The sequence below is a fragment of the Schistocerca americana genome, chromosome 5 (assembly GCF_021461395.2).
Source record: "Schistocerca americana isolate TAMUIC-IGC-003095 chromosome 5, iqSchAmer2.1, whole genome shotgun sequence".
Taxonomy (NCBI): domain Eukaryota; kingdom Metazoa; phylum Arthropoda; class Insecta; order Orthoptera; family Acrididae; genus Schistocerca; species Schistocerca americana.
In genome coordinates this window covers 155,963,319-155,975,642 of record NC_060123.1, presented here as the reverse complement: position 1 = coordinate 155,975,642, position 12,324 = coordinate 155,963,319, and the positions used below count along the sequence as shown (strand labels likewise).

Below are 12,324 nucleotides of genomic sequence, written 5' to 3'. Positions count from 1 at the left end.
CTATTAATACCACATTAGCTGGCGATCTAGTTATTTTACGAAGTTATGGCAAGAATCTTTTTTCTGGAGGCTCTTAATTTTTGTAGTTGTTTCAGATTTTGCACTTTTCCTATAGTATGCCCCAAGTCTATTGCAAAAGTGTGTGTTAGTTTTCTTTTTCTTTTCCTAATTTATAGCTTGAGATTGTATAGGAAGAATAGTTTACACCATCTAACTTTGTGAATGTTAACAAGTGTACTTACTGTAATTAAGTTATAATTTCCTCTTGAATAACATTTTGTTCATTAACATTTCATTTTGTGATATTCTTTTACATTAATTACTGTTAAGCGCTAACGACAAATGCAAAATATAAAAGTTTGAAGTACATTTTTAAAGGTTTTGAGGAAATGTGCTTCCATCATTTGCAGGCCGCAAGTCTGGGAAAGGATGCTACATTTATGAACCAGGGCGAAAGGATAGGGATATGAATGAAGAAGCGAAAAACATTATTCAAAGATACAAACTTGAACCTAAAGGTTCCACAGAAACTGAAGACCAGCAGTTGCGAATGGTGTCAAGATTTGTGAATGAAGCAGTTCTCTGTTTGCAAGAAAACATCTTAGCCAATCCTGTAAGTTTCTATTTAATTTCTATTAAATATCCACCCTCTGTAATTTTCTAACTGAAAATAAGTAGAACCGTTGTTCAAAAAGCTATACACTGTTAATTCTCATGTGTATGGAAGAAAGCCTGCCAAGTGACTGGGACCTTTTCTAGGAGAACATTGTTCACTATACTGTTTCATAATTCTATGTTCATGGAGAGTATGCCCACACACTAAAAGGTGACGGATACCTTGAACGTTACAACAGGCTTCACAAGAGGATAAAATTTGAAAGGCAGAACTTTAAGTGAAAGGCAGAACTTTAAGTATTGTATTCAGTTACAAAGGATACAACAGTGAAAGATGTTCACATGGAAATAGCAGATATTGTAGCAGCTAGGTGTAGATTTCTGAGAAAAATGGGAATAGTCAGGAAAGGGAATTGCAGTTGGTCGATTAGGGATCTGAATGAGACTTGGGTCCACTTAAACTGTGCAAGGAAGCATGTACTAGACTGCAAAGGACAATTGCAATATGAATCTTGATTGACAGTGAAAACAGACTTACAATTTGTCATTCGGAAGTGAACATTGCTTCAACAGATAACCATGAAAAGATGATTTGCTGCATTTTTAAATTCTTTCTTTTTATTTGTTAGATGGATTTAGCATAGTAAAAGGTGTCAACTAAGAACTAGGCTGAGGAGGGAGGAGCTTTAATTGCTTGCATTTGATGATTAAGATAACTAATTGGGTTAGATATGAATGTCCAATCCAGACATTTCATGCCATGCAGATGATAGTACTTAAAATGTTAATGCATCACTTGAATGGGAACAAATGTGGGTAGGTTTCTCACAAACTTACACTGCATAAAGAATGGTGAGTTCATCAATAAACCATCTTGACTTGATGTTTTATGGATGATACTATGACCATCTGATTTTGAAAGGCTCCCGTACCTTACTACATTAAGTTTGTCTGAATAGATAATAACACACGCCTTGGGAGACCAAGTGCTCACACTTATTATAGCGATAATTAACTACTGGAAGAATATATGAAGGTAAGTTAATAGAGTTGGAAGAGGAGTTATATAAGATCAAGTAGCTTGTAGTAAGATTATCAGTATTGGAGTGGGGAAAGAAAAAAAAATGAATTAAAATTGATGATGTATTGTATTACAGAGTAACAGGACAGTGAGGAAATTTTGGGATAAACTTCATTGTGAACAAGGAAATTACGATAAATACTAGATGTTCAGGAAACCTTGGATAGAGCAGCAGGGCTTGTTTCAAAAATAAATAAAAGATATTCCATGTGAACTATAAAGTCTGTACAACAAAACACTAACATTTTGAAAACAGACCTATGTGAAAAGTTACGGAAGCTAATGATTAACAACAAATCACACTATAAGACTACGCTAAGCACTTTTAATGGTAAAGTAGGACAAAAACTAAAGAAAAATTTTTCAGTAGAAAACGTTTGTTATGATACCAGAAATAAGTAGAATTTTCATATAACAAGTTTTGTGCTTGACACAGTCTTTCTAAAGAAAGTAAAAAGAATATAGAACAATGGAAACTCCAGGTAAGAATATCAACAATGTAGGAAAAGATAAATTGCTACTTACTATAACGAAGACATGTTAAGTTGCAGACAAGCACAATTAAGACACTTACATAAAGCTTTTGTCCACAGCCTTCATCAGCAAAAGAGAAAAAAACACCATTCATACACACAAGCAAGCACACCTCTTGCACGCATGACTGGGAACTCCAGCATCTTGGGCTGAAATGTCGGCATTCTGGCCCGAGATGCTGGAGTTGGCAGTCATGTGTGCATGAGGCATGCTTGCTTGTGTGTATGAATAGTGTGTGTTTCTCTTTTGCTGATGATGGCTGTGGTTGTTAGCTTTATGTAAATGTCTTTTAATTGTGCCTGTCTGCATCTTAATGTGTATCCTGCATGGTAAGTATCAATCGTATTTTTTGCTACAGTGTTAAAAATAAAATATTCTTGGCAAGGACCAAATGAAACTAAAAATAAAACCTGGTGCATTTCATCAAATAACACAGAAACAAAACCATTTTTGTATTGTAATTGGTTATAGATTTGTGAGATGCAGAGTAAAATACATAAGATACAAAGACTAGTTGAGCAGGAAGCCATTCAGAAATGTAGTGTGTCGAAGTGAAATAAAAAAAAAAATTCTGATGATAGATTGTTGTTGAATTAATCACTGGTTGCCTTGTTGTATTTTCTTGAAACTGTGGACCTGCTATGCCATTCCACTAATTATACCATGTGATGTTATTAAATGATCTATAGAGGGTTGATGGCTGTGAGAGAGCTCACAAATATGTCAGCTTGCTACAAACTGATGTAACTTCCCTTCATTTTGTTGCTCAATAAAACAATTACACAGTTGACTTACAGATCTGACATTTGATCAAGCAGTCCACAGGTTTACTGCTAGTTCATAATGCCCAATGGGTACAATATTTCGGCTATCAGACATGTTGCCATCATAAGGTGTGCTGATGAACTGAGCTCCTGAGAATGCACAGCTGACTTATGTATGTGCCTTCAAAACACACAGTGGCAACCCTCTGTTGCAAAATTTGAACACCTGCTTCTGTAGAGGTGCACCACACTAAATACTGGTGTGCTACAACTCCCTGTTCTCACAGCAACATGTCCTCTATCAGCTCATGCAAACCAACTTAACTGTTTGCAGACTGCGTGTGTGTGTGTTTACGGTCGCTTGTATTTCTTACTGTCACACACATCAGTTTGCTGTCAAACTTACTTACAAGCGCGCCCGCTACTTTCTACTTCTATACAACATTTTCTGAACTTCCTACACAGCCCTCTTTATAGCAGCTACCTTTTATTTTTGTTATAACACCTCAACTGTAAATCTTCACCTTCTTGTTGTGAACTCTTTTTTTACCAAATTTTCAGTTATTCCATTTGTCTCTCAACCATCCAGCCATGAAACCTGCTCATTCTACCTCTGTCAATTCTCTGCTTTGTCCTTCCAAAACTCCAGTTACACATCTTCTTTGTAAAATCCTGTCTAGCACATGGTATCCCAAGCAATGGGCTTTACCATCTCAGGCTGCCACCCATCCTGCTGCAACAACCTTTTCCAATTAACTGTATGAGACAGCAAGAACTAGTAAAGATCCAGAAGTAGTTTTACACTAGAATAATTGTGGTAACATACTGAGAAAAGTTGTAAGGAAATCAAGAAATATGTATGTTACAGAAGAAATTAACAACTCTGGCAATAAAATCAAATCAATATGGAATGTTATTAGAAGGGAGAATGCTTAACTCTATTTTCAAATGTTCCATTGCAAAGGAAAGCCCAGGAGATTTGCCCCAATTTAATTCTCTTACCACTGAAAAGATGAATGAAATAAGTATTAGTGTCAGGGATGTTGAGAAACAGCTGAAATTGTTTGAATTGAACAGAGCTCGAGGCCTCAGTGGAATCGCTATGAGATTCTATACTGAATTTGCGGCTGAGTTAGCTGCTCTTCTCTCTATAATCTATTGTAGATCCCTTGAACAAAAAACTGCGCAGTTCTTGGAAAAAAGCACAGGTCTTACTGGTCTACAAGAAGGGTAATAGAAGTGATCCACAAAACTATTGTCCAATATTCTTGACATCAATTTGTTGTAGAATCTTAGAACATATTCTGAGATCAAACATAATGATGTATCATGAACAGAATGACCACTTCATTGTCAACCAGCATTAATTCCGAAAACTTTGATCATGTAAACCCAACTTGCTTTTTCCTCACATGACGTACTGAAAGCTTTGGATCAAGGCAGTCAGGTAGCTGCAGAATTCCTTGATTTCCTGTGCTTGTTGTCAAAAGTTCAATCATATGGGGTATCAATTGAAATTTGTTGCTGGATTTGAGGACGTTTGATAGGGAGGATGCAGCATGTCATCTTGGATGGACAGTCATCGTAAGATGATGTTGTAATGAATCTTAGAACATATTCTGAGATCAAACATAATGGTGTATCATGAACAGAATGACCACTTCATTGCCAACCAGCATTAATTCCGAAAACTTTGATCATGTAAACCCAACTTGCTTTTTCCTCACATGACGTACTGAAAGCTTTGGATCAAGGCAGTCAGGTAGCTGCAGAATTCCTTGATTTCCTGTGCTTGTTGTCAAAAGTTCAATCATACGGGGTATCAATTGAAGTTTGTTGCTGGATTTGAGGACGTTTGGTAGGGAGGACGCAGCATGTCATCTTGGATGGACAGTCATCGTAAGATGATGTTGTATATTAATGATCTGGCAGACCATATTAGTAGTAACATGAGGCATTTTGCAGATAATGCAGTTCTCTATAATGAAGTACTATTTGAAAGAAGCTGCATAAATATTAAGTCAGATCTTGCTTGATAAGATTTCAAAGATTTCAAGATTGGCATCTTGCTTCAACGTTCAGAAATGTAAAATTGTGCACTTCACCAAATGGAAAAAAACACATTATCCTATGACTAAAATATCAATGAGCCATTGTTAGAATTGGCCAACTCTTACAAATACATGGGTTAACACACTGTTGGTATATTAAATGGAATGATCACAGAGGCTCATTCATGGGTGAAGCGGGTGGTAGACTTCGGTTAATTGATAGAGTACAGGGTAAGTGCAATCAGTCTACAAAGGAGAATGCCTGTAAATTACTCATGCAACCCATCCTAGAATATTGCGGAAGTGTGTGGGACCCATACCAAATAGGACTAACACGGCATATTGAACATATACAGAGAAGGGCAGCATGAATAGCCGAAGGTTTGTTTAATCTATGGGAGAATGTGGCAGAGGTGCTGAAGGAAGTGAAGTGGAGGACACTTGAAGATAGATGTAAACTATCCTGAGACAGCCTATTAACAAAGTTTCAAGTATTGGCTTTAATGGTGATTCTAGGAATATACTGCAGTCCTTTACATATCACTCACTTAGGGATTGTGAAAATAAGAGTAGAACTATTACTGCATGCATGGAAGCATTCAATCAGTCATTCTTCCCGTGCTCCATATGTGAATGGAACAGGAATCCATGTGTGAATGGAACAGGAAAAAACACCTAATAACTGGTACAATGGGATGTACCCTCTGCCAAGCATCTCTCGGTAGTTTGCAGAGTGTGACTGTTAGGTAGGACTTCATGCTACTTGCTTGAAGTGCAGATAAGCAAAGCAAATACTATCGTGGATGTGGCTAAGCCATTTTTTGCAATTTCTGTCCTTCCAAGAAACTTCCTGGTATTAGTATTGGCATTTCCACTCTGAAGGAAGATGGAAAAATCAATGAGTTCCCATTGAGTTATCTTCTACCAGATTATCTGAATTTCTACTTTGTATTTAGCTTAATAAACATTACAGGTTTTTTTTATGGCAATAAATATACAACCATCATTGGTGTCTTGTCTGTTGTGGTGTCTGTTCGTTTATAATTTAATATTTCACTGGTATTTATTTCTGTTTTCAGCCAACTATCTGATCCAAGTTTTACATGTACATTATTACCGGTAATGAGTGGGAGTAATTCTGAAATCTTACCTGGAACACTACTGCAGTTAACTAGTGTTAAGTTTATAATTTATTTTTGTGACTTATAATTATGTAATCCTCTCCGTACCTACAGATGACCTGCTCATGGCTCCTTGGAGTACTATGCCCAACTTCTAACCCCAACTGATAAATTTAAACTAAAACTAGTAGCCTCTATAATGTGGAAGACATAGATGGTTTACTTTTGTTGTTAGATTATAGGGTGTTTTCCCTATCAGTGTGAGTGATGGAAAAGGTGAGGTCTTACTCAGTTCAACTTAGGTTATTTAGTAATCTGTAAATATCCAGTATGTAGTTATATGCCCACTTCCACAGCCGAGTGGTCAGTGTAACAGAATGCAATGCAGGTGGCTCGGGTTCGATTCCCAGCCGAGTCAGAGATTATCTCTGCTTGGGAATTGGATGTTGTGTTGTCTTCGTCAACATTTTGTCCCCATCAACATGCAAGTCAATGATGTGGTGTCAGCTAAAAAGACTTGCACCTGGTGGCCGATATACCTGCCAGAAAACGCTAGCTGTGTGAACGTTAACCTGTAGTCACATGCACATCCAGACACATTATGGATGAGTAAACCCTAAACTGACTGCTTCTGCTTAATATTGATAGAAATAAGATAGATAAAAATATGGAACATGAAGTTAAATGTTACACAACTGATCACTAATGCCATAAAATTTCAAACTCCTTATCACCAAAACTATGCTCAACAGTTCTAGAGTAGTTTTCAGATCTATAAAGAGTGAAAACAGAAAAAGAAGTTGAAGGCAATGAGTAGTTGGACAAAGGAGAAATAAATGAATGTAGAAATGGCCTGGAGTGCGTTTGGTGCACTAAATAGGATTTTCAAAACTACACTTCGGACGTGTCTGAAAATAAAAGTTTGCAGTCAGTGTGTATCACCAGTTATGTCTTCTAACTGTAAGGCATGGAATTTGATAGTTAAAAACATTAAAAAATTGATGATTGTTTAGTGAATTGCACATTTGGAATTACAAATAGAGAGATTAAAACAAACAAATGGATCAGTAAAAAGACTAGAATGAAAGACATTATTATAGTTGTTTCTGAAATTGAGGTAGCTGAGATGTGGGCAGACAGTTGAATGGGAGATTCACCAAGAAGCTTCTTTGTTGGATCCAAAAACATCAGTAAAGACCAAGGCAATGACCTGGTGGAATGTGGGTAGAGCAATTGGAACACGTGCATGAATGTTGTGAATGCTTGTAGTGGAAGACTTCAATGCCTGGTAAGACCTAAATGAAACCTATTGCAAGCAATGGGTGTCAAATGGTGATTTATCTAAGGGTCATGCCACATGTTCAAGAAGTGAGAGAACTTCTATTTTAGACACAAGAAAGGAAGAAATTTCGCTCTTCCCTCAATGAACTAGTACAACCAGATAGAACATATATAGTGTAAGTTTGTAAATTAAAGGGACAGTTGTCAAGAAATTACGTGTGTGTTGTGCTGTAATTGGCAAATCATGGTAGAGAATTTCATAGATTTATTACCAATGCTTTAAGTGACAGCTCTTACACTGAGTTAGCAGGTACAGGGACAGTTGTTCATTGTAGGACAATAGAAAATCATTAAAAAAAAATGTTATACTAGTTATCATTTTCTTCCATCAGACTTGTCAAACTTTTTCCTTCCCTTGACCTTCCACCTTCCTTCCTCCACACAATAAATCAGCGCACTCAAAAAAACTTCTAGACAATGCACCACCTGCACTGTCATATATACTCGTGCTCATAAATTAAGGATAATTGCAGAATGAGGTGCCACACAATGTGGCACTACACAAAACTGGTGCTAATAGCATAGGCACGTAGGGAACACACACGGCACAGATATGCAAGTCCACAGTATTGGTGATAAGTTGAGAAAACCGTCCCGAAACACAAGTGCTACAAAACGCCACTGTTTCCTGCGAATGTATCCCGACATCAGTGTGGGATATGATCACCATGCACCTGTACACAGGCCGCACAACGGGTTGGCATACTCTGGTGCAGGTGGTCGAGCAGCTGCTGGGGTATAGTCTCCCATTCTTGCACCAGTGCCTGTCGGAGCTCCTGAAGTGTCGTAGGTGTTTGAAGACGTGCAGTGATATGTCGACCAAGAGCATCCTAGACGTGCTCGATGGGGTTTAGGTCTGGAGAACAGGCAGGCCACTCCATTCACCTGATATCTTCTGTTTCAAGGTATTCCTCAACGATGGCAGCTCAGTGGGGCCATGCATTGTCATCCATCAGGAGGAAGGTGGGACCCACTGCACCCCTGAAAAGGCAGACATACTGGTGCCAAATGATGTCCCGATACACCTGACCTGTTACAGTTCTTCTGTCAAAGACATGCAGGGGTGTACGTGCACCAATCATAATCCCATCCCACACCATCAAACCATGACCTCCATATGGGTCCCTTTCAAGGACATTAAGGGGTTGGTAATTGGTTCCTGGTTTACGCCAGGTGAAAACCCGGCGAGAATCACTGCTCAGACTATACCTGGACTCGTCCGTGAACATAACTTGGGACCACTGTTCCAATGATTATGTACTGTGTTCTTGATACCAGGCTTTACAGGCTCTCCTGTGACCAGGGGTCAGTGGAATGCACCTTGCAGATCTCTGGGCGAAATAACCATGTCTGTTCAGCCGTCTGTAAACTCTGTGTCTGGAGACAATTGTTCCAGTGACTGCAGTAAGGTCCCGAGCAAGGCTACTGGCAGTACTTCATGGCCCACCTGCGGGCACTGATGGTGAGATATCGGTCTTCTTGCAGGGTTGTACACTGTCGATGTCCCATACTGTAGCACCTGGACAAGTTTCCTGTCTGCTGGAATCGTTGCCATAATCTTGAGATCACACTTTGTGGCACATGAAGGGCCCCTTGCTGCGACCGCTGTGTTTGATCAGCCTCCAGTCGCCCTAGTATTCTACCTCTCATAAGGTCATCAATGTGTGTTCTTTGAGCCATTTTCAACACAGTCACCATTAGCACTTCTGAAAACGTCTGCACACTTACTCGCTGCACCGTACACTGACATGCACCAACACACCTCTGCGTATGTGGACGACTGCCAGTGCCACCGTGCGATGACCGCAGGTCAAATGCACCACATGGTCATACCCCGAGGTGATTTAAACCTGCAAACCACCCACCAGAGCGTTGTTTCACCACATATCAGCATTACCCTAATTTTGCGAGAAAAGATCCTTGTTTCGTGCTGTGTACTGAAACTGAAAAATTTGTGTGAACTTGGATATACATAAATATTGAAATAATCAAAACTGACTCTGCTTTAAAAACTTGCAGATCCACAAAATAACACATATTACTGTAATATTCATTATAATTTAAAAAAAGTAAAAAAATGAAAAATACACTTGCTCAACAATGGAGCTGTAGCTATTACACTACTGCGTGGTAGTTTTTGTTGTTGAGGTTCTTTGATATGGTTGTCATTTTTGTCAGGTATTATTTGTTCATCCATCAGTAATGTTGCAGCATGGGTGTAGTACCTGATGCGTCAGTTGGGTGTGACTCATTTCCAATATATCTCTGCACGCTGACCTGGGTGCTTCAAATTACTGCTGTTTGAGGACTAGGTTAAGAATGCAAGAGGAGACAGCATGTTAGAAGATGTGGAGGTGATGGCTATCTTACTTGTCCCCAAATACAATTTTTATCTTTTGTAATATATCGGACATAGGCCTCAGAATAAGTATGTGTCAGGAATAGAATCACAGTGGAGAAGCAGAATTTGGGGAAATTGAAAAGGTCATCCCCACCTCGGACAAACATGTAGCTCTCACACCCAAGATGTTCTCATTTTTGTCAATTTGTGTGTCATTAATTTAAGTCTTAATTTACTAAGTAAATTTTATATTTACGGAAGCCTGAAAGTATATAAGTTTACTTAGAAATAGATTAAATTGACAGAAGATATTGTATGTCTCTGGTGTGTACTAAAGAAACCTTTTATATTTCAGTTGGAAGGTGACATTGGAGCAGTGTTTGGACTAGGTTTCCCTCCATTCAGTGGTGGACCATTCAGATGGGTTGACCATTATGGAGCAAAGAATCTTGTACAGAAAATGGAACAATTTCAAGCCCACTATGGGGAGCCATTTAAGCCCTGTGAGCTATTGGTGTCCCATGCTAATGACAGTACAAAGAAGTTCTACTCTTAAAATTGTCATAGAGGACCAGAATGTGTCTTTTTATATTAAAACTGTATGAATTGAAATGTGTTGATGGTCTTATTTTAGATTGAAAGGCATTTTTTTAATAGATTTAGGAAGAAAAGGAAATGCACTGACAGTTTTGAAAGTATTCTGACTATGTAAATATTAATGAAAAATGTGTAACAGTAAGGTACATGTCATTTGGCTGTTCCTGTCACTGAAACTGACTGCTTTTTTATACCTGCATCAATATTTGTTTTGTTTATGATGTATGAGTTTTGAAATATATTTTTATATTGCTGTTAACTAGCAGAAGTTCTAGTCAATTTACTGCTGTGAAAGCTCTTAGTACCTTTGTATTTCCTGAAGAGAGAAGGAGAAATATTTCGGTATCTCAAACCATACGATGCACAGTGCCAAAGAGTTAAACAATTGTGGTATTGAACAGATAATTGATAATTGCATTATGAAAGGCAACTGGTCATAGAGATCGGCTGTTGTACATTGTAAAACACATTCATTCATATATTAATTCATTATGTTCCATAGGTCTCATCAATGATAACCTTAAGGCTTACGAAATAAATTGAGATGCACATTAAGAAAACTGATGCAGTATTGAGAAAAATCATTTGTACACTCTGTCAGCAATAAAGTGTCACTACACTGCTTAATACTATTTGTGCTTACACTGTTCTTTTGAAGTGGCAGGTGGCTTTATACAACATACAGATGGATTCACACATGACCCCCCGCCCCCCCCCCCCCCCCCCCGACACACACACACACACACACACACACACACACACACACACACACACACACACACACACGCGCGAGAGACAGAGAGATGTAGGAAAAAAGTAATAAAAAAAGGAAAATTAAACTCTTGTCAATGGGCAATTTTTGTTAATCCAGCTGGAAACTAGTACATAGGAAAGAAATATGTTGATCACTTACAAATACTGACAGACTGTATCAATGATGACTATTACAACGTAATTTAAAAAAGTCTTGCTTAGCAGAAACATTTATAATTGTTGGAAAATTGAATTTTATTAATACTTTTTCTACATTATTTCCATAAGATAGTCTGGAAAATAGTTGTAATAGTCCTATGAGTGGTAATTACTGTTCCGTTTCATAACTAAATCTCATATTACTTATTCTTTTGTTGCTGCTAAGGCTGGTGGAAGCAATCTGTAGGTTGCTAGTACAATATTCTCAAATTGCTCTGTATGCAGCCGACTTGTGAATTTCATACTGATCCACAAGTACTGTTGTTGCCGAGTGCCACCTACAGGGAACCAGCTACAGGGTGCAGTCATGGGCTCTAGCCCACGGCTTCCAGTTTTCGGCCGCAAAGTTGTATGTCATGCACTTCTGTCGTCATCGTACTGTTCATCTGGAACCAGAACTCTACTCTACTGATGATCCCCTCACTGTTGTGGCGACATATCAATTCTTAGGACTGGTTTTTGATGCCCGATTGACATGGCTTCCTCACCTTCGTCAGCTTAAGTGGAAGTGCTGGCAGCACCTCAGTGCCCTGTGCCCTCCACTGCCTGAGCAACACCAACTGGGATGCAGATCACTCTACGCTGCTGCAGCTCTACGAAGCCCTCGTTCAATCCGGCCTTGACTGTGGGAGTCAGGTTTATGGTTCGACGGCACCCTCAGCGTTGCGTTTACTCAACCCGGTGCACCACTTTGACTACCGGAGGGAGCTTTTAGGATGAGTCTGGTGGCTAATGTCCCTCCATTGCAGTTCAGGCTTGTGCAACTGCTGGCCAGTTGCATTGCACAGGTTCGTAGTTCTCCTGCACATCCGAATTACTGTCTCCTTTTCCCACCCGCAGTGGTTCATCTCCTGCAGTGGCGGCCCAGGTCAGGGCTTACAGTTGCAGTTTGCGTCCGATCCCTTCT

The 12,324-nt window shown here is 39.0% G+C and overlaps 1 protein-coding gene across 1 annotated transcript in view; it reads left to right on the top strand.

The window, feature by feature from the left end:
- LOC124615407 (trifunctional enzyme subunit alpha, mitochondrial) overlaps nucleotides 1–10,704 on the top strand; it is a 155,814-nt gene extending 145,110 nt beyond the window's left edge. The window contains exons 11-12 of the mRNA XM_047143260.1: nucleotides 411–613; nucleotides 10,204–10,704. Coding sequence (XP_046999216.1) covers nucleotides 411–613; nucleotides 10,204–10,404 — 404 coding nt within the window. The 3' untranslated portion in view covers nucleotides 10,405–10,704. The remainder of the gene's footprint in view (nucleotides 1–410; nucleotides 614–10,203) is intronic.
- Nucleotides 10,705–12,324: the final 1,620 nt, after the last annotated feature.